The 22714-nt window shown below is 40.0% G+C and overlaps 2 protein-coding genes across 14 annotated transcripts in view; one reads left to right on the plus strand and one right to left on the minus strand.

The window, feature by feature from the left end:
• LOC114244176 (uncharacterized) overlaps nucleotides 1–22714 on the minus strand; it is a 223716-nt gene that overhangs the window by 161575 nt on the left and 39427 nt on the right. The window lies entirely within an intron of this gene.
• The window catches only part of Nf1 (neurofibromin 1), a 79702-nt gene that overhangs the window by 32067 nt on the left and 24921 nt on the right, over nucleotides 1–22714 (plus strand). For 6 of the 12 annotated variants that reach the window (XM_089737250.1, XM_089737257.1, XM_089737256.1 and 3 more), the window contains 19 exons: nucleotides 919–1025; nucleotides 1802–1918; nucleotides 2617–2750; nucleotides 3729–3886; nucleotides 4723–4866; nucleotides 6393–6571; nucleotides 7343–7478; nucleotides 8532–8622; nucleotides 9308–9482; nucleotides 10823–11006; nucleotides 13188–13240; nucleotides 14040–14240; nucleotides 15897–16043; nucleotides 16925–17063; nucleotides 17565–17729; nucleotides 18820–18921; nucleotides 19692–19829; nucleotides 21381–21561; nucleotides 22256–22362. In XM_089737250.1, coding sequence (XP_089593376.1) covers nucleotides 919–1025; nucleotides 1802–1918; nucleotides 2617–2750; nucleotides 3729–3886; nucleotides 4723–4866; nucleotides 6393–6571; nucleotides 7343–7478; nucleotides 8532–8622; nucleotides 9308–9482; nucleotides 10823–11006; nucleotides 13188–13240; nucleotides 14040–14240; nucleotides 15897–16043; nucleotides 16925–17063; nucleotides 17565–17729; nucleotides 18820–18921; nucleotides 19692–19829; nucleotides 21381–21561; nucleotides 22256–22362 — 2658 coding nt within the window. The remainder of the gene's footprint in view (nucleotides 1–918; nucleotides 1026–1801; nucleotides 1919–2616; nucleotides 2751–3728; nucleotides 3887–4722; nucleotides 4867–6392; nucleotides 6572–7342; nucleotides 7479–8531; nucleotides 8623–9307; nucleotides 9483–10822; nucleotides 11007–13187; nucleotides 13241–14039; nucleotides 14241–15896; nucleotides 16044–16924; nucleotides 17064–17564; nucleotides 17730–18819; nucleotides 18922–19691; nucleotides 19830–21380; nucleotides 21562–22255; nucleotides 22363–22714) is intronic. The other 6 variants (XM_089737252.1, XM_089737258.1, XM_089737261.1 and 3 more) reach the window with 3 other exon arrangements.

Raw genomic sequence — 22714 nt, forward strand, 5'->3', positions numbered from 1 at the left:
TTTTTTTAAATTTATAACTTTAAATGGCTCTCTTGTAAAGTTGTAAAAATGGCGGCTAAACCAAATAGTTTTTCCCCCCTCGATGTAATAGCAATAATATAGTGACATTAATCTATATCTGTACTAATATATAAATCTACGGTGGTTTTTACGGATGTTCCGTTATAACTACTGAACCATGCATCCGATTGACTTGAAACTTGGTATCCTTGTAGAAAATACATGTACTTAATGGATAGGCTAATATTTATATGAGTGTTGGACTCCCTACACTAGTTGCGGGGGCGTTAATGATGAGAATCTTTGTGGAGGTGAGAAATAATAATGTTAATTTTAAATGCCCAGCGAAGCGGACCGGTACAGCTAGTATAATTATAATATTATAATAACAATGATATAATGGCAATAATATAGTGACATTAATATCGTTTTAATCAAAAAATCCGAGATTAAACCGTAAAAATAATTTTGATTGTGTTTGTGACCTACAAAAACTCAATACAATACTACATTATTGTTTCTTGCGGCAAGGAATAGGGATTTTCATTCCAATAGGGATATTGTCGTTGTAGACAGACAGACGTACGGTCCGTGTCATGGTAAAAAATCAGTGTTGATGATAGGCATCTGTAATGCCAAAGGCAAACTTAAGTAGTTGTCTACGGTATACTAGAGATTTGTATACAGGGGTCGTGTAAATAAAACTACACTTAAGGATTTTTTTTCAAAATTTGTTGTCTTCTCTTTGTTATCGAACGCTAAAGTGTAGACCGTCAGCTTACTTTAAATTACATTACATTACGGGGTAACCTAAAATTTATAGAAAAAATCGAACATTTTCTGGGACTTATGAAGTTTTGATTCTATGTTTGTTTGTCATCGGGTTTCTAGTATATTCCTAACGTTTTCGTTTCAAAGGAAATGAAGTTCCGTAACAAGATGGTGGAGTACGTCACCGACTGGGTGCTGGGCACCAGTCACCAGATCGCTCCGCCGCTGCGAGCCGACGCGTCCTCAATCACCAGGTAACGCGACAGGTTCTCATGGGACTCTCATTAACACTGAAACGGTGAGACGTCAGCTCAGTACCGGTGTGCTTAGTGCGAGTTTGACGTTCTCGATAGCGTAAAAGTTAACTCAATTTTTTATGAAGTTGGAACGTTTGCCTACGTTTGCCGCTAGGGACGCTGTTCCAATTGCATCAAATTCACAAACAAATCAAGACAGAAGTTCTAAGGTCTCCGTTTTTACAGTACAATGTAACAGCTGTGGCGTATCTTATCTTTGAAATTCTTTGTTCGATAGGTGGAAAAACGTGAGCGTGAAGCCCACCTGGTGTTAAGTGGTTACTGGAGCCCATAGACATCTACAACGTAAATGCGCTTTAAATGTTTGAAGGTTTACAACGTACAACGTTTACAACGTTTAGGACGTAACGTAAACCTTCAAACCGAAACGCATTTCTGCTCCACGCTAGAAATAAGCAAGGTGGTGGTGCCTACCCGTGCGGATTCACAAGAGGTCCTACCACCAATAATTACGCAAACTATAATATTGCGGGTTTGATTTTTATTACACGATGTTATTCCTTCACCGTGGAAGCCAATCGTGAATAATTGTTGAGTACGTATTTCATTAGAAAAATTGGTACCCGCATGAGATTCGAACACCGTTGCATCGCTAGATACGAATGCACCGGACGTCTTTATCCTTTAGGCTACGACGACTTCAAAGGTCCTACCACCAGAAAGATAAAATATGAGTTGGTTAGCCTCAAAGGTGGCTTTAATGTGGTTGTTAGAGAGCTGGACCAAGCGTGCATGGAGGCGGTGGCGGCGCTGCTGCACTCGCTCCCGCTTCAGCCTGAGGAGTCGGACCGCGGCGACCTCATGGAAGCCAAGAGCCAGCTGTTCCTCAAGTACGTAGCTAACGTTTACTGTCCCTGGAGGCTGCTTACTTTGGTCTGATGGTGTTGGTGCCTACCATTAGAAATTAATAGGTTTGGTTGCTAATTTAAACTATAGGTCTAATACTTCAAGGATGGTTGACATCAGGCCAACCCAATAAAGCTATATGGATGCAAGAAGTGGTAGTCGAAGTATAGATAAGAAATTATTTTTTCCAAAAAAATCTAATTATATTGTTTGCCGATTAGAGCTATCTATGGATTTGGTACTCTTATGAGAATGGATTGTTTTGAATTAAACAAATTTATATATATAAAGATTGTGTCACACGCTTCAAACACGGCGAAAAAAACTTGTTCGCGGGGATCGAAGCCTTGATCATCAGACCAGCAATAAAGAGCGCTTTCTACTGCGCCGCCGAGACACATAAATTGTCGGTTACCATGCCGTCTTGGAAAATTGCACGTATCATATTTGAATAATACAAATTAAAAAAAATATCTATATGTGAATTTAACCCTTAGTGGATTTCTCGAGATCTTCTCAGAGGGTCGCGCATCAGATCCGGTGGTAGATTCTAGTTCGGTAAAGCATGATAGCCTCAAATAATCATAGCCCCACGAAGTTACCGGTGATAATGATAGAAAAAAAAAAAGAAAAAAATGTAATCGTGGTAAATTTGGTCGTGACTTTTGTTTTTGCTTCACAGATATTTCACTCTATTTATGAATCTACTCAACGATTGTCACGAAGGCGAAATGGAGACATTGAGGAATGCAACGATACAGGCCATGTCCAACCTCCTGTCTGCCAATATCGACTCCGGTCTGATGCACAGTATTGGTAAGAAATATTCCTAATTAAATTGCCAAAAATATTTTTGTTGCATAATAAGTGGGCTCGAAGGAACATTCCTTGACAACACTTTTACTTTATGTTCCGACTTAATGTCACGTTAGTAAAGTTCACATTTTATGGCTTCCAATAATGACTAAAAAGATCCAATATTGCCATTAAAGACAAACGTACAAATATCGATATTGGATTCCGGTAGCCTAAGCCTCTAGACTCGGTGGCGCTCTACTTAATATATCCCTGACTGTTGCTGGGCTGGAGGATCGTGAGTTCGAATCCCACTTCGGACAAATATTCTTCTACCGAACAAATACGCTTGCTGTGTCTGGGTTTATACTTTATACATATTTAAGCTTGTGTATCTGTCTTGATTCTTCTTCCTTCCTTTTCGTCCACTATTGACAAAGTGGTCGTGGTTATGCATCAGTCGGATTCTGCGATACCGATGCTCTCGCGATGCGACGCCATGTGGCACGATGTTTCGCAGAGTGAGAGCAATCATTTATGTTGGAGTGAGTCACAGATTTTATGAGGTCGGTCCATCGTGTTGGAGATCGTCCGCGAGATCTTTTGCCCTCGACTTTCCCTTGCACCACCCACCGCTCAATGGAGTCCTCATTACGAGTGATGTGCCCGAAGAACTTGAGGATTCGTATTTGAACTGTTGACGATAGTCTCTCCTGGATGTTGAGCTCTTTCAGGATCGAAACGTTGGTATGGTGCGCGGTCCACGGAATTCTGAGGAGACATCTCCAGTCTTGATTACCACAGCGATTTGGAAGCAAAAGGAATTTCAGGGAAAAAATATAAACATTTAGATCTGATTTTATACTTCTGAGATATATTTATTATAAATGTAGATTTGTTCATGTTCAAAATATGTGATACAAAATTACAGTAATCCCTTGTCGATAGTTTTATTGAACATTCTGGCAAAACTAACCGTCTTCACTTGGCCCCGGGCAGACTTGGGCTATCACAGAGACCTGCAGACCAGAGCGGCATTCATGGAGGTCCTGACTAAGATCCTGCAGCAGGGCACCGAGTTCGACACCCTGGCCGAGACCGTGCTGGCCGATCGATTCGAACAGTTGGTTCAACTAGTCACCATGATCTCGGATAAGGTATATATATTTTTAATCTCAACTAGGAATCTTATTTTCTAGGAGACGTTGCGTATTTTAAGCAATCTTACACCAAGCTTAGATGTATTACTGGTGGTAGGACCTCTAGTGAGTCCGTGCGGGTAGGTACCACCGCCCTGCCTATGTCTGCCGTGAAGCAGTAATGCGTTTAGGTTTGAAGCGTGGGGCAGCCGTTGTAATTATACTTGAGACATTAGAACTTATATCTCAAGATGGGTGGCGCATTTACGTTGTAGATGTCTATGGGCTCCAGTAACCACTTAAAACCAGGTGGGCTGTGAGCTCGTCCACCCATCTAAGCAATAAAAAATTAAGTGTCTGAATAAGCTCACTTGTATTTTTAAGTCAATCGCGGAGCCTATGGAAATCACTATGTGCATGCGTTGAGGCACTCAATTCTATATTATAATGGCTGTCGCATCCTTCCAACCGAAATGAATTTGCGGAAGAAACAGACTGGGTCGTGGTAGTTCCTCCTCCTCATTACTTAGGGACGTGACTCTCCCGCTGCATCAACCTTTCATGTACTATTATTCTCCATATGCTGCGATCCTCGTGGAGCTTGGTGCTGGCTACCCACCAGTAGATTTATTTATTTATTTAATCAACAATGTTTCAACAGCATTTAACTAGACACAGGGTACAGAGGATGTTTTCCCAAACATGAGCCAATTAAAGAAACACATTATGTTTCCAAAAAATGTTAACATAATTAATGAACACAGGTAGTCCAACTAAGGTAAAGGTAAGGCAGTTAAATAGGTAGATGAATTTTGTCGAATGAATAGATCTGAAAGCATTAATTCCACGTGCAGGGCGAGCTGCCGATAGCGATGGCGCTCGCCAACGTGGTCAGTACCTCGCAAATGGACGAGCTGGCGAGGGTCTTCGTGACGCTGTTCGACGCCAAACATCTGCTAGCTCCTCTGCTGTGGAACATCTTCTATAGAGAAGTCGAGGTGAGTTCTGCGCGGAGTCGTGCGGTGACTGCGGCTCACACTCTGAAACATTCGGTTTATTGTCTTGTCTAAATTATGAATACAGACTCTATATCAATGCATATAAATAAAATTGGAGTGTCTGTTTGTAATATTGAAATAACCGTTTTTTACTACACGCATATGAATATATATACGGCACATACACCAAAATAATATTTTTTACAATTTTTGTTTGGCTGTCTTTCTGTTTGTTCCGGCTAATCTCTGTTACGGGTGGAGCGATTTCGACGAGACTTTCACTGATCGGTAGCCGATGATATAAGGAGTAACTTAGGCTACTTTTTTAGACTAGCTTCGCCGCGCGGCGTCACTCGCGACACGACAATAACTGCGGGTAGTATCGCGGGGCTCGGCTATCGTCAATATTTAATGTTTCCGAAGCGAAGCAAGGACGGGTCGCTAGTAAACAAATAAAAGTTATATGTTATTATGCGTAAACTAAAAAATAATAGTTATTATAATACCTCATATATTTATATTTTGTTCTATGGGGAGATTTATATATAAGACAACAACGTGATGTTTTTTTTATATGAGACCTGAAGCACTTTTCTCTCCGTTTGTAGTTTGTTTAGTAACCATTTTGATGTTTTAAAACTTTCAATGTTACTCAATGTTAAGTGTTTGACTTTAAAGAAAACTTTCGTGCTTATCGGTCAATAGCAACTTCGTACCTAATCTATACTTCTATACTAATATATAAATGTACAGTGGTTTTTACGGATGTTCCGTTATAACTACTGAACCGTGCATCCGATTGACTTGAAACTTGGTATCCATCTAGAAAATACATGTACTTAATGGATAGGATAATATTTACATTAGACTCCCTATACCAGTTGCGGGGGCGTTAATGTTGAGAATCTTTGTGGGGGTGAGAAATAATAGTTTTAATTTTAAATGCGCAGAAAAAGCGGGCGGGTACAGCTAGTATTTTATAAATCAGAGTTGTTTGAAGCTTGATTTAGCTTATGCATTTTTACAAATACTTGTGATATAAGTTGGAATTAAAATCATCTACACACTAATCAACAGAAAGTTTTATTTCGACCGAATGGCATAAATATACCAAATGAAATGACAAAGTTACACGCAAAAAACTCAAATTAAATTATTAAAACATTAGGACCGTGGCGCATAAAACCAAACTATCCCGCTGCTACGCTTTTCTTGTTCTCTTCCAAAATCTTCTCTGTTATTATAATTAAAAATTAACTGACACCTTTTTTATGTCTTGCTCATTCAATCGATTTCGCCGTCTTGCTATTCCCTGTCATTCTCTTTTCCCTTTCTTATCGTTCTCTCTCACCCATACCTTAACGCTCCATTTCACACTCTATTCATAGTTTTCGTCCTTACTAATTCTACATTAATAAATTTTCATTTAAATAAAACATCCTTGTTTGAATGGCAAATCTTGCAAGATCCCACTACACAAACTTAGCGGTCCTTTCTTAAGCTTCTAACAAAAACAATATTTTCAGGTTTCCGATTGTATGCAGACTTTATTCCGCGGCAACTCCTTGGGCAGTAAGATCATGGCGTATTGCTTTAAGATATACGGTCACGGATACCTTCAAGCCCTGTTAGAGCCTCTCATAACATCGCTACTAGATAAGGCGGCCACGAAACCTGAACTCAGTTTCGAAGTGGATCCGGCCAGGTGAGGGATCTTATTGTAACGTTCCAAATACCACAATTTTTCTTAGTTTGACCAGAAGTAAACGTTTCAAAAAATATTAGACCAAGCATATAAAAATAACATCTGTATATTTTAAAGTTGATGTTTTCCTATAGACACCGAAACGACTGGCCGATTTTGATGAAGGTTCCAGTATATCTTCAGATTGCCCTAGCTGGTGATCCTTTACAGTTTAGTAGTCAAAGGATCAAAGCCAAATCGAAAATTTGTCAACAAAGTGGTCCGCTTTAACTAGTAACATATTAAAAAGTGAATAAATCATTTTTTACATATCATTTTTCTCATCTCTCTATTTGTCTAGTTACTCATAGAAAGGATTGTAAACATAATGTCTTACATTAGATTTGGCTAAAGATTTGAATTAACTTTTAAGTAAGTACTTTAATAGTACAGCTAGCAACTATTGAAAGATTTTTTTGATTTTTTTTATTGCTTAGGTAGGTGTAAAAAAAAAAAGAAAAAAAAAAAAAAAAAAAAAAGGTGTATGAGCTCACAGCCCACCCGGTGTTAAGTGATTACAGGAGCCCATATACATCTACGACGTAAATGCGCCACCCACCTTGAGATATAAGTTCTAAGGTCTCAAGTATAGTTACAACGGCTGCCCGCCCTTCAAACCGAAACGCATTACTGCTTCACCGTGCGGACTCACAAGACGTCCTACCACCAGTAAACCTATATTTAAAAGATTCTAGTTTTTAACTGTCAATTTATGAATTGCATTTTGTACAGATTGGAACCGAACCAAGACATAGAAGCGAATCGAGCGAATTTAATCGAACTGACCAAAGAAGTGTTCGATAGAATCGTGAATTCGGCGGACAAGTTCCCACCCCAGCTGAGGAGCATGTGTCACTGTTTGTATCAGGTATATATCTCGACGACACACTCGTGGCCAGTACAACAGAAACCGCTAATAATAAATAAATAAATAAATATTTACTAACAATTACGCCACGTTAACTGGTCCTGTGCTAAGTTCGTAAAGAACTTGTGTTACAGGTACTAGATAACGGAAATAAATGTAAGATTTTTATTATACACATACATATATTTAATAGACATCCATAACCCTGGAAAAGACATTTATATTTATCATACAAATATCTTCCCTTGGCGGGATTCGAACCCGCCACCCCCTAGTGTAGTGACCATGTCACTTACCACTACACCAGACGGCCGTTAACTAATGTTTTATAATAAGGGCGAATTTTTAAAGCGAAATATGAAAACGCGTTTTATTTTTTTAAAGCTTAAATTGGTGGACGAGCTCACGGCCCACCTGGTGTTAAGTAGTCACCGGAGCTCATAGACATCAATAAATTAAACGCCCTTACTCACATTAAGACGTGTTTTTTATAAGTCTCTTAGTATATATATATATGTCTCTGTACTTTTGTACAACGGCTGCTCCACCCATCAAACTGAAATGCTAGACTGTTTTGAGGCAGCAATAGGCAGGGTAGTGGCACCTACCCGTGCGGGCTCACAATGTTCCTTACCTAGAACTCTTCTGTGATCTTTTTTAAATTTTTTTATTGCTTAGATGGGTGAACAAGCTCACCGCCCACCTGTTGTTAAGTGGTTACTGGACATCTACAATGTAAATGCGCCACCCACCTTGGATATAAGTTCTAAGGTCTCAGTATAGTCACAGCGGCTGCCCCACGCTTCAAACCGAAACGCATTACTGCTTCACGGCAGAAATAGGCAGGGCGGTGGTACCTACCCGCGCGGACTTACAAGAGGTCCTACGACCAGTAAATCTTACCTTAAATAATCTTAAATAAATGAATAATATCACCAAGTACATTGAGCATAGTCCGTGTATTAACAAAGCAATGAAACTGGTGACAACAAGCTGTCGTTTGTAAGTCTAACAGTGTCAATAACACCGATATGAATAATGTATAAATTTCAGGTGTTGAGTAAAAGGTTCGCCCAGTTCCCGCAGACCAGCGTTGGCGCCGTCGGAACCGTACTGTTCTTGAGGTTTATCAATCCCGCTATAGGTAAGGGCACGCTCATACTCTACTTCAAGTGTGAAGGTCGCAGCCGGAGTGAAGTGGTCATTGGAGACCATGAGAGAGAGTGAGAGAGAGAGAAAAAGAAAGAGAGAGAGAGAGAGAGAGGCTACATTATTGCACACCAAAACATCATTAATATGAAAAATCGACCAACAGGCAGATATAACTCATAAACAAGCGTCCTTGTCGCTAAAAAAAGCTAAAAAAGTTCGGTGAGAAAATTAACCCACAGACCCACAGAGTTTACCGTCGGATCTTCTCCGTGGGTTGCATTTTGGATCCGGTGGCAGATTCTGCGGAGTTCGGCTCTTGCTAGAGTCTGTGTTAGTAACACTCCCCGTTTGAGCCCCGTGAGCTCACCTACTAGCCCGGTGACGCTGATATGGTCTCTCAAGACCATCAGCTTAGGTAGGAAAAAATATATATTGGCCTCTCCAATCGATTTCCAGTGCGGCCGGTCTGTTGCCACCTGCTTACAATGTGACCGCATTTTGACCAGGTCGCCCGTCCGTTTGGTAGGTGGCCGTGCCATATTGCGTTTGGCACTACGTGGTCTCCTCTCAACCTCTGCCCCAGACAATAGAAGTGTCAATCACTGATAGACTTAACATTCCACACGTGTTTGCCCTCCGCGGCTACCTGACCAGTACCGCACGACGACTGTTCGCAGTGTCGCCGCAAGAGATGGGCATAGTCTGCCGTCCCGTTCCCTCCGCGTTCAAGCGGGGCCTCATGCTGATGTCGAAGATCCTGCAGAACATCGCGAACCACGTCGAGTTCTCTAAGGAGCAGCACATGCTGCCCTTCAACCACTTCCTGAGGGCCCACTTCGAGCCGGGCAGGAAGTAAGGATGCCCTTCTGATGGATAGGCATGGGGGCATTGGTACTTGGTGTTCGGAGTCAGGTCGTCGTCTTTGAAGCCATCTCGTATTGGCACCTCGGCCGTGAAACGGAAACGTCAGTCGAAAATGGACATTAAAAAGAGACAGCTATATACGGCTATTGGATTTAGTTAGCGAAATATTTTTGAGTTTTTTTTTATTGCCTATTGTTGGCAGACGAACATACGGCCCACCTGATGGTGAGCGGTTACCGTTGCCCATGGACTTCAGCAATGCCAGGCGCAGAGCCAAGCTGCCTACCGTTAAGTACTTTCCACAAGCCTCGTTTGAAGAAGGAATGAGAAAATCTGATTTCATTTCTAGCTGTTGCTACAGCAGACGCGCTCACTATTGGGCATTCAGTGGTGGTGCCCATAGGCATCACAACGTGAGTGTTGTGAGCCACCCTGAAGATTCAATGGATGGGGTCATGTGACTCAAACTCACGGTGACTGGTCGACTGTTACAGTACTCCAAGAACACTGCTCCCATAGCATCCTTAGTCATTTTGTAAAGAATGTATGGGAAAAAATGAGTGATATTGTAGATCATTACTCGGTTAAAACATGTATAAAATTAAACTAAAATTGTATTGTAATAAAACCGTGGGATGCATGGTATCAATAGTTATAAATGTTTTATGTACAGATATGAGTAGAAGGGTTATTTTGATAATATCCTGAAAAGCACCCACGCTTTTTTACAATAAAATCATCTTTTCTTATTTATTTTTAATTCAAATTTATTAAAATTATTTTTTTATTTTTTAGTTGGATTTTCTAGAAAAACGTATTGTGTTAATCTTTTAAACTATTATTTATTTGTCGTTTTTTAGTTGAATTTCAATTTTTTTCAATATTTTTTTAATATTGTATTGCCATCGGTCTTTAGTAAGTATATGCCAAAGTTCGAGTTAATCCGACGTTTTGAAGGGGGTCAAAATCATGTTCAAAGATTCCGTTATAAACATACATACGTTTGAAGCTAATAAAAGCGTATTACTTACTACTGGTGGTAGAACCTCTTGTGAGTCCGCACGGGTACCACCACCCCGCCTATTTCTGCCGTGAAGCAGTAATGCGTTTCGGTTTGAAGGGTGGGGCAGCCGTTGTAACTATACTCAGATATTAGAACTTATATCTCAAAGTGGGTGGCACATTAACGTTGTAGATGTCTATGGGCTCCAGTAACCACTTAACACCAGGTGGGCTGTCAGCTCGCCCACCCATCTAAGCAATAGATTAATTGTACACTAGGCGAACGAACTTACCATATGATTGAGCTAAGTACTCGCGTGATGCAGGTTCTTCATCCAGATAGCGTCGGACTGCGAGAGCGTGGACCAGAGCTCGCACAGCCTGTCCTTCATCAGCGACGCCAACGTGCTGGCGCTGCACCGCCTGCTGTGGAACCACCAGGAGCGCATCGGGGACTACCTGTCCTGCAGCCGCGACCACAAGGCCGTGGGGAGGCGACCCTTCGACAAGGTCACCCGGAGATTTTTTGAACTTCTTTAGAATCGTGACAACAGCTGCCCCGCCCTTCAAACCGAAACGCATTACTGCTTCACGGCAGAAATAGAAAGGGTGGTGGTACCTACCCGTGCGTACCCACAAGAGGTTCTACCACCCATAATTACGCAATCTGTAATTTTGCGGGTTTGATTTTTTTTGAAGTGAAAACTTCTTTAGAATTGTTGCGATTTCAAACCGGATGCAACGGAAAAAACGACAGGTAAGAGACACAAATACAAAAATGTGTAGGATGAAGCCAGCAAAGAATGAGACAGAAATATACATACTATTTAATACAGCGCCATCTGTGAGATTTTTTAATACTAACGTGTGTATGAAAGCTCTTGTAGTGAATTTTAATTTAGGATTATACGTGAAATTAAAATATCAATTCACAGAGGGCGCTACTTTACAATTATTTACTAATGACAAAATTTTACATATACTTAAGACGTTTAGGATAATTGTATTTTAATTTTGGAAGGTTTCACTTCTACCACGTGTGAATTGCACACATTATTTTTTATTTATTACACGATGTTATTCCTTCACCGTGGAAGTCAATCGTGAACATTTGTTGAGTACGTATTTCATTAGAAAAATTGGTACCCGCCTGCGGGACTCGAACACCGGTGCATCGCTACATACGAATGCACCGGACGTTTTTTTTTTCTTATTACTTTAGTTAAGTCAATGACGAAATGTGCAGTCGTTACTGGAATCCATAGACATTCTTCTTAGTTACTGGAGACTGGTTCGCACTAGAAATGAGCAAGAAGATAATGTCCAATCTTTAGAGGTTATTTTACCCCCACTATTGATTTTGGGAAGGGTGGTAATTTTTTTTTATTGCCCACCTGATGGTGAGTGGTTTCCGTCACCCATAGACTGCAGCAATGGTGGTAATTTAGCAGAGGAGGTTACCACAGAGACTTACTAGACGGGTTCAATAGTAACTAGTGGGCTTCTGACTGGTGTGTTCTTGCATAGATTGGCAGACAGATCAGTATTAGCCAAGGACCCTCTCACCGAGAATTTCGTCCTTAACTAATAATAATAATAAATAATAAAGATCATTTATTGCCTTTCACATCATAAAATGAAATACAAAAAAAAAAGAGAAAAAGGCATAAGGAGGTGGCTCAGCTATTGCTGTTCAAGGTTGATAAATTGAACAGCGCTGATTTTCAGTCACCCCCGTTTCCCTTTGGTTCTTTGAGGGAATGAAGACTCCGTACATGTGTACATACTCAGAATATGATATAAATTAGTAAAATTAGTACATTATAAAAATTTAAGAAAAAACAAAATAAAAATCAAATTAAATGGTGAACCCGAAAACAAAACCAAAAATTTAAGAAAAAAACAAAACAGAAATCAAATTAAATGGTGAACCCGAATACAAAACATAATAAGCACACAGTAATAACAACCTGTGGGCAGCTTAAAAAAAATAAAAAAAAATAAAAATTTAATAAAAGGAAGTTTTCACAAGCTAGGATTAAATTAGTTACTATAAATACTATAAATTAGATTAGTTTTTGTGAGTCCAAAAGAAATGATTTTAAACGATTAATAAAGCCATGCTTTGTTACAATGTGACGAATAGGTGGTGGGAGATCATTCCAGCAATGCGTAGCTGCGTATTTAAACGCTCCCCGAAAAGCAGTTGTTCTGTATTTGGGCGTCAACAATGGCTTAACAGTAGCTCGTGAGCCATACCTGTACTGAGTACTTCTCCAATCCAACTTCTCATACAAGTACCTAGGTTCATGTGTCGAAATCACTCCAAATAGTAAGACTGCTAAGTGCAACCTTCTTCTAGCTGCCATTTTCAATATATTGTGATCATTTAAATAGGGCGTTATGTGTCCTCTCACGGGAATGTCAAAGCAATACCTGGCACAGGCATAACTCAGTTAATATACGGCTTAGTTTATATTTTATGAGTAATAATTCTACTACACCACTTTGTCCTACCAATGCCTTTGTTTTTTTAATAAACGGTTGCCTGGAAGAGATTTCTTTAAGCGACAAGACCGCTTGAGCCGCATTTTTCGTCTCATTATAACATTTCCTGCTATGGGCATAGTCGGATAAATAAATAAATATTATTAACACGCCATCGCTAAAACGCGTCTACGTCTGTTCCAGATGGCGACACTGTTGGCTTACCTGGGCCCGCCCGAGCATAAACCAGTCGAATCGTATGTATAACCTTTATTCTATAAGATCTTGAAAAAAAATCCAGATTATCTTCAGATATGAGCTCTATTGTCGGCTGCGAATGAAAGCTTGAAGTCACTATACGCCATAACATACGCCTTGCTTGATAATTGACCTCCACCGGGAGTTTTTGGCGGGAACGTGAAGTGAAGTTGTGTGATTTGTTTTATTTTTTCTATTTAGTGTTTCTTTAGGTTTAAATGCGTAATAACGGTAGTTTATTAACTGTTTAGTGTAATTGTGAAAGTGCACAAACGTGGGAAAATGAAACAAAGCCGCTGGACGTAACTTCTCGGGCTCCTCCAAAAAGTCCACTGAAAAAGTCTCAGTAAATGACCACCATTTTACTGAGATTATATTTCATTCCATATCATCTCATCTTATTTCATTGAATTTCATGTTGATTAATGTCTCAAATTCCTTTCTTTCTTGATGAATCATTTCAACAACATTCGAACCCTCGGTAGACCGACGGTCCGAACGTTGTTGTTCGGAACTTGTATATATGCGCTTTATCTTGTAAATGTCGTAAACGAGATTCAGGCAGCTGTCAATTATTATTATTATTTTTTTTTTTTATTGCCTTTGTAGGCAGACGGGCATACGGCCCACCTGATGGTGAGTGGTTACCGTCGCCCATGGACTTCAGCAATGCCAGGGGCAGAGCCAAGCCGCTGCCTACCGCTTAATACTCTCCACAAGCCTCCAATTATCTTGTGTTGTACGATGGCTACCCGCCACAAGTACTCTGAACCCCCCTCCCCTCTTCCGTATTTTCAGTTCATCCGGCCTCCTGTTCTCGTCCTACGCCCGCTGGTCCTCGATCGACATTTCGTCGACCAACTTCGAGGAGTTCATAGTGAAGCACAACATGCACAAGAAGGAAGAGTTTAAGAGCATAAAGAGCATGAACATCTTCTACCAGGCCGGCACCAGCAGGCAGGGCAACCCCGTCTTCTACTTCATATCCAGGCGCTACAAGTAAGCATCGAGGAACTTCTATAGCATCATCATTTATTGAAATTTGGAAGCTAGAGAGAGAGAGAGAGAATACACTTTATTGCACACCAAAACACAATTTACATTCAAAAAAAGTCTAAAAGCAGATACATAAGTACAATAGGCGGTCTTATCGCTAAAAGCGATCTCTTCCAAATATGAAATATATAGCTAACTGATTTTTATACGAATATACACAATATACAATACATAACTAATATACTTACATACACATAATAAATCAGGAGTATGAAAAGTTAAGGCATGATATTAGTGTCGATTGGTTTGAAGCGTCACGTAAAGAAAAAGCGTTACGCGGGTACCGGAGGCAAGTCTATCTCTAAGTATCGTGTCTCAAGATTCGAACAAACCTATCGCTTTAATTGAGATTTTTTATATCGAGGGGTGAAAGGCCATTTGGTGGTTAACACGCGACATTTATCTTTGTAATTAAAGGTCCGTTTCATTTGATCTTAGCATGAACAGTTCGATGTTTTTAATTGAACTTCAATTAAACTTACTCCATTAGCCACAAATAGCTGAATAAGTTTTGGTGTTACGATATTTTTTTCGAATTTGAAATTTCCTGTCACTCTCCTGTGAAGTTGCAAATATGGAGCTTAAAGCAAATAGCTTTTCGTCTCTTGATATGGCACTTGGAATTTATATAAGCCTATACGTCATTTCGATGAACACTACTCTGACTCAAAATTTTGAAATTTTCGTTTTTCACGCAAATCGCTTCACTATTTTAAAAGTATTACAATTAATCATTATTGATGGGGTTCGAAGCAAGAGTAAATCAGCTAGTTACACAAAAAAAACATAAATACATCTGCAATAATAAAGATTTTATCAACTTTTTTCGTTTAAACGCTCCTCCTGTAAATCTACAAATTTGGAGTTAGCGTAGTGTTCATTGGAGGCATCGATTTAATTTTACAGTCGACAGTAAGGCGGATTAGAGGCCGCGTGAACCCCGGGTCCAAGTGGTGGAAGGTAGCTCCTAAAGCCAGAGAATCTTGTCACACATTGACTTTTCTGTTGTTTATGCCGTGAACCAGTAATGCGTTTCGATTTGAAGAGTTGTTGGAGGGAAGCTGTTGTTGTACTTTAATAAACTGAGACCCTACAACTATTATCTCAAGGCGGGTGGCGGCATTTACACTGTAGATTTCTATAGGCTCCGATAACCACCTAATATCAGGTGAGCCGTGAGCTCGTTCACCCAACTAAGAGTGCTCTGAGGAATTATTCGAGATGATACTGTCATCTCGTTTTTACCATCGCACCGCCCGCCATTGGAGTAGAGTTCATCCGTACTACCTGGAGCCACTGCGTTCATCCACAGCGCGTTTCCAGAGGTATTTTTTGCCACGTACCATCCGGCCATGGAATGAGCTTCCCTCCACAGTGTTTCTCGAGCGCTATGACATGTCCTTTTTCAAACGAGCCTTGTGGAGAGTATTAAGCGGTAGGCAGCGGCTTGGCTCTGCCTCTGGCATTGCTGAAGTCCATGGGCGGTAACCACTCACCATCAGGTGGACCGCATGCTCGTCTGCCTACAAGGGCAATAAAAAAAAAACTGCTATCAATAAAACTCGGATCTACAAAGAATCTAATCTAACACTAACGTAGTCAATTGTCGGGCAGCTGTTCCCGGATTGGCGACATGAACGCGGACCTGCTCATCTACCACGTGATCCTGACCCTCAAGTCCTTCTGCCAGCAGCCGTTCGAGGTGGTCGTCGACCTCACGCACACCAACTCGGAAAATAGGTTTAGGTAACATTTAGTATGAATGGCGTGCACATTATGGTTTGCGGGCTTGTTTGCGGCGAAAAGTGCGGGCGCGACTTTTTTTTTTTTTTTTAAATTTCTTTTTGATATTTAATACATAGAATAGAAGTTTTTTAGATATTTGGATTAAAAGCATAAGTTTAAAACAAAGTCAAACACGTTTAATTTTTAAGAGCGCAAATAGTTTTGGCTTAAACAGCACAACATTATTAGTAGTAATAGCTTTGAGCAAAGTTTCGTTTTTTTTTTGCCAGCTTTCGACATAGGGCTGACTCAAAACTTTACTTTTAATTAAACACATTCAATATAGACATTTCGTTTACTTAATTAAATTAGAGTAGATTTAAAATTATTTTAGACGCAGTCAACTTTTCATTTACATTTTCAAGGGCCTCATTGTTTTCAAGTGTATTTTCTTATTATTAAAATAAAATTTAATAAATTAATTTATTAAGTTTGTGTTCTTAGTTTTTGAATTGTAAAAACATTGTTTATGTTGTTATTATATTTGTACATAACGCGTTGTATGGGGTCCTACAACGCGGTTTCTATAACGCGGAATCTATCTACCGTGTTATAAAGGTATTACTGTGTATCGGTTCGCGGCTACCATACGGGTAATTCTGATTGCGAACCAATGTGCTCAGTGCGAGAATTTGTATGGAGTGGGAACGTTTGCCTACATTTGCCGCTAGGGGCGCTGTTCCAACTCCATACAAATTTGAGTTAACTTTTACGCTATCGAGAACGTTAACAAACTCGCACTAAGCACACAGACGAGTGTATATATGCGATTTATGTCAATTAATTTAACCATCTAAATATAGAAATTTCTAGATTGTTTTTTTTGTTTTCGTGTGTTGCAGAACCGATTTCTTGCAGAAGTGGTTCACTGTTCTCCCGGAAGTAGCGTATACGAATGTCCACGCCGTCTACATATACAACTGCAACAACTGGGTCAGGGAGTACACGAAGTTCCACGAGACGATCTTGGTTCCGCTGAGGGTGAGCACCCATGAGTTTCGTACTGTTATGACACCCTCTGGTTCCTAACTTTGCTTCCATCATCACTTTTCCCGAATAGCATCAGTACTCATGATCCTTTATTAGAGACAAAGCTCCTCCTATCCAGCTAGTCCTATTCCTAATTCCAAACAGACACGTCATTGTCGTCGTAATTCTTTATAACTTCTATTTTGATTATCAAATTAGTTTTTTAAAAATATTTTTTCTCAATTCCGTATAACAATACGTTTCAGTGGGCAATTTGAAATGAAAGGGCAGGTGTGCGCACTCGTGAGGATACAGCAATAGGTGCGGATGATTTTAGAAAAAAAAAAATACATGAACTGACCGATAAAACACTTACCGTCCTGTCTTAATTGGCAGTGATTCTCAATAAAGAATTCTAATTTTCAGATAATAATTTAGACTCACTTTTATGATTTGTCAGACCAGTGCATAAAGGTTAGTCGAAATAAAAATTTCACCTACCCTCATTTTCAGAATCACCGCAAACTAGTGTTTATCGATAATTTAGCGAAGCTCTGCGATTATATCGATATGGAACAGCAGAGGTTACCGGGCGCGACCCTAGCGCTCGAGGAAGACCTGAAGGTGTTCAACAACGCTCTCAAACTCTCCCACAAAGACACCAGAGTGGCCATCAAGGTTAGTGGCTTAAAAAAAAAAAAAACTTAAGAAAAAAATATTTTGACACGCTCAAAATTTCAGTTAATCAAAGCGCTTTATATCCCTTTTTCGCAAATACATACGTGAAAAGCTAACAAGGAAATAGACAATGAAAATGCTTATTTAATAAAAAAAAATCGACAACGGTATTCTACACAATTGTACTTGATATATAGTTTTAAATAGCTATATTCTTATCGTCAAGATTTATCGCTGCGTTCAAGTTGTGTTGCCCATGGGCTCTTGTAGCCGCTTAATACCAGTTGGATCCGGCTGAACTGTCTACCCAAAGCAACAGCAATAATATTCATTTTCTTGCCCTTCTCCCAGTCACCTGGGGTTGGCGCAACAAGTCTTCTCTTTTCATACTCCTCTATCATATACCATTTCTTCGCTCACTCCCCTCTTACACATATCGTCTTTCACGCAATCCAATCATTTCTGCTTAGTTCTACCTCTTCCTCTAAAGCCTTCCACATAGATAAAACTCTCTTAATAACTTAATTTTCATTTCGTCTCATCACATGTCCATATTATCCCAAACGCGCACTCCTCAACTTCTCTGTCACAGGTGCCACTTTCAGACTTCCTTTAACATCTAGCAATAGTAATAATTTTTTTAAAGGGATTTTATGAACTGGTTACTAAGACCTTTAAGTCATGTCTTATTTTAATTTATATTCTTATTTTTATGAAAAATGATAATGTGGAGTGAAATTAAATGATATGAAGATGATTAATTTGAGACATTAATCAACTGGGATGAAATTAAATGAAATGAGATGATATGGGATGAAATATAATCTCAGTAAAATGGTGGTCATTTACTGAGACTTTTTCAGTGGACTTTTTGGAGGATCCCGAAAAGTTACGTCCAGCGGCTTTGTTTCATTTTCCTACATTTGTGCACTTTCACAGATATTAAATAGTTAATAAACCGTTATTACACATTTAAACCCGAAGAAACACTACATAGACAAAATAAAACAAATCACACTACTCCACTCCTCGCGTTCCCGCCAAAAAGTCTAGCAATAGTAATACTAATGATATTTTTGTTCTTGATCAGGTCGGTCCCACAGCTCTGCAAATATGCGCCATAGAGAAGACGAAAGTGTTGGGACATCCGGCAATACTGAATGACGTTTATTACGCGTCCGAAATAGACGAGGTAATGGTACTCCCTCTCAAACGTTTTATTGATAGAGTCTTGTCGATATGTCGACCTATCGTCGTTATGTCGACCTATTGTTGCTATGTCGACCTATCGTCGTTATGTCGACCTATTGTTGCTATGTCGACCTATCGTCGTTATGTCGACCTATTGTTGCTATGTCGACCTATCGTCGTTATGTGGACTTATTGTTGCTATGTCGACCTATCGTCGTTATGTCGACCTATTGTTGCTATGTCGACCTATCGTCGTTATGTCGACCTATTGTTGCTATGTCGACCTATCGTCGTTATGTGGACTTATTGTTGCTATGTCGACCTATCGTCGTTATGTCGACCTATTGTTGCTATGTCGACCTATCGTCGTTATGTCGACCTATTGTTGCTATGTCGACCTATCGTCGTTATGTGGACTTATTGTTGCTATGTCGACCTATCGTCGTTATGTGGACTTATTGTTGCTATGTCGACCTATCGTCGTTATGTCGTCCTATTGTTGCTATGTCGACCTATCGTCGTTATGTCGACCTATTGTTGCTATGTCGACCTATTTTGTCGACCAGACGGATCATTTGGGAAATCTCGTGATGAGCAAGAGTTCCAATTGGGTTTTATATACCAGAATAATAGAAAGTAAACAATTTAAGACACTAGCATCTTATATTCGGGGAAAAGCGGGTTACGTAATTTAATACTCGAACGTAAGACGACGTTGGTCTGACGTCACCGATGACGTCACGCCGTCTGACGTCGGTCCCGGCCGCGCAGGTGTGCCTCGTGGACGACAACCAGTTCTCGCTGTCGATCATCAACGAGCCGGCGCCGCTCAGCTTCATCCACAACGACTGCGACAACATCGTCCAGTCGATAATACACATCAGGAACCGGTGGGAGCTGAGCCAGCCGGTACGTATCCACTGTCCTTATGGTGTTTTTTTTATTGCTTAGGTGGCTGCACGAGCTCACGACCCACCTGGTTACTGGACCCCATAGACACCTACAACGTAAATGCCGCCACCCACATTGAGATATGAGTTCTAAGGTCTCAGTAAAGTTAAAACAACTGCCCCGCCCTTCAAACCGAAACGCATTACTGCTTCACGGCAGTAATAGGCAGGGTTGTGGTACCTACCCACGGGGACTTATAAGAGGTTCTACCAGCAGTGCTGCCAAGCTCTCGACAGTACCAACTGTCCTTATGGTATAGATGTGGTCCAAGCTGGTGGTTGCGTGTGGGTGGCAATTGCTGTCAGTGCTGCCAAGTTCTGGATAGTACCGTTCTCGAACTAGGCTGAAGGTAGTACACTTCAATCCACCTCGAGATACGAGATATGATATGATCGAAATCTCAATTGTATTGGATAACGGTTCTTCTAATTTTTGAACTGATACGCACAGCTCCTTCGCGGCAAAAATAGTAAATTCTATATCTGCCAAAAAGTAATCATGCTTATAATATTAATAATATAATAACTGGGAACAAATCACGCAGCCATTCGGACTGGACACAGAATTACCTGTCTTATGTGTATCAGAGACTTACATACATATTTATATGCGTTTAGATGTATATATATATATAGATAATAAACATCCAGACAAAGAACAAACAAACCTGCTCATCACACAATATTTGTCCCATCTGGGAATCGAACCCACGACCCTTGGCGCAAAAGTCAGGACCGCTAAATACTGCACCACCGAATCTAGTGTATTGAAAAAAAAATGCAATGTAATACACGCTCACCTGCCGGGTCATTGACCCCGCCAATTTTGCATTACGTTGCTCGTTCGCGTAACAATTAACTAAAACGATTAATATTGTGTTCTTGAAACAATAGTTAATCGATATTGCTTGTTACCGTTTTGGGAATATGGTATGTTGAATGAACGAACTCCCCTCCACGGTGTTTCCCGAGCGCTATGACATGTCCTTCTTCAAACGAGGCTTGCGGAAATTACTTAACGGTAGGCAGCGGCTTGGCTCTGCGCCTGGCATTGCTGAAGTCCGTGGGCGACGGTAACCACTCACCATCAGGTAGGTCGTATGTTAGTCTGCTTACAAAGGCAATAAAAATAAATAAATAAAGAAGTTGCGTATACATTTAGACAGCAGTTTAGATTAGACGTAACTTCAATAAAAGCTTTTTTTAAATTATTACAACCAGTGTGCTTAGTGCGAGTTTTTTAACGTTCTCTATAGCGTAAAAGTTAGTTCATATTGTATGGAATGTATATGTATGGAATGGGATCATTTGCGTACGTTTGCCGCTAGAGGCGCTGTTCCAATTGCATACAAAGTTGGCTTAACTTTTACGCTAACGAGAACGTTAAGAAACTCGCAATAAGCACACTGAGCTGTCGAAATTCGAGTCAGATAACATAAATGTATCGTTACAGTATTTACCGACAAAACTAGATAAGATTTTTGGCAAAATCAATTAATTTTCCGCACAGGACACGGTGACGGTACATCAGAAGATCCGTCCCAAGGACGTCCCGGGAACCCTGCTCAACATGGCCCTGCTGAACCTGGGCTCGTCCGACCCGAACCTGAGGACGGCAGCTTACAATCAACTGTGCGCTCTCACGGCTACCTTCCACTTGAAGATCGAAGGGCAGCTACTGGAAACTTCGGGTATTTTATCTCACTATAATCCTATAGCAATCTTTATTACTAAACTAGCTGACCCGGCAGACTTCGTAATGCCTCAATCGATAAATAAAAGATCTAAGCTTTTGTATAAAATAAACTTAAAACAATCAAAAGGAATCCGTCCGACGGAGGAGGACACATCAAAGGAAAAACAAAATTGTTATTTTTATTTAATTCCGAGCATTTTTATCTACTTTTTTTATATTTTTTATTTTTTTTATAATTATATATATTTTTTTATATTTTTATTTTTATCATATTTATCTACCTTTTAAACCTTCTCTGGACTTCCACGAATAATTCAAGACCAAAATTAGCCAAATCGGTTAAGCCGTTCTCGAGTTTTAGCGAGACTAACGAACAGCAATTCATTTATATATATAGATAATAAGATGTATAAAAGGCGCCATGTTGTTTTTAAAAACATCAGCAATGTTGCCTTCTTTTAATGTCTTTATATTATTTCTGGCGTTACAAATATTATACAGTTTGTAATGACGTGCTATCCGTCGATGTTTGAATGTTGTGACAACGTCATTTTTCTTTAAAAAAAAACTTGTAGATTTTTACTTTTAATTTCATGAGAAATTGCATGAGTCTGGTACAAACTCAAAATTCAACTGTAAAGTTATTACGGTTAAAACCATGTGAACGATTTTTAATTGTTTGCCATTAGGGTTGTGCATTCCGTCGAATAATACGATATTCATAAAGTCGGTGAGCGAGAAGCTGGCCCACAACGAGCCACACTTGACCCTGGAGTTCCTCGAGGAGTGCATACAGGTACGTCCGAGGGTGGGGCCTGGGGTCCGAGGGGTATTCTATTATTACGACTTCTGTGGACAAGAATACGGCCTACGTGATAGTGTATTACCAGCGATTCCAGGAGCACCAGCCATTTGCTACTTATTGAGGATTCTCCTAACAACCCAGAAGATGCTGTGGAGGGATTTCATTCTAAGGTCGGAGTTTCTGGAAACCGTTAAGCATCTGTGCACGAGTGAGAGAAAATGAAACGAAAGTCGACGCGGACTTGGCTTCACTGATTCTTCCAAAAAGTTCACTGATGTCTCAGTAGATAACCACGATTTTACTGAAACTCCATTCTATCCTATCTCATCTAGTTTCATTTAAT

This window comes from Bombyx mandarina, chromosome 23 (assembly GCF_030267445.1).
Source record: "Bombyx mandarina strain Sakado chromosome 23, ASM3026744v2".
NCBI classification, from domain to species: domain Eukaryota; kingdom Metazoa; phylum Arthropoda; class Insecta; order Lepidoptera; family Bombycidae; genus Bombyx; species Bombyx mandarina.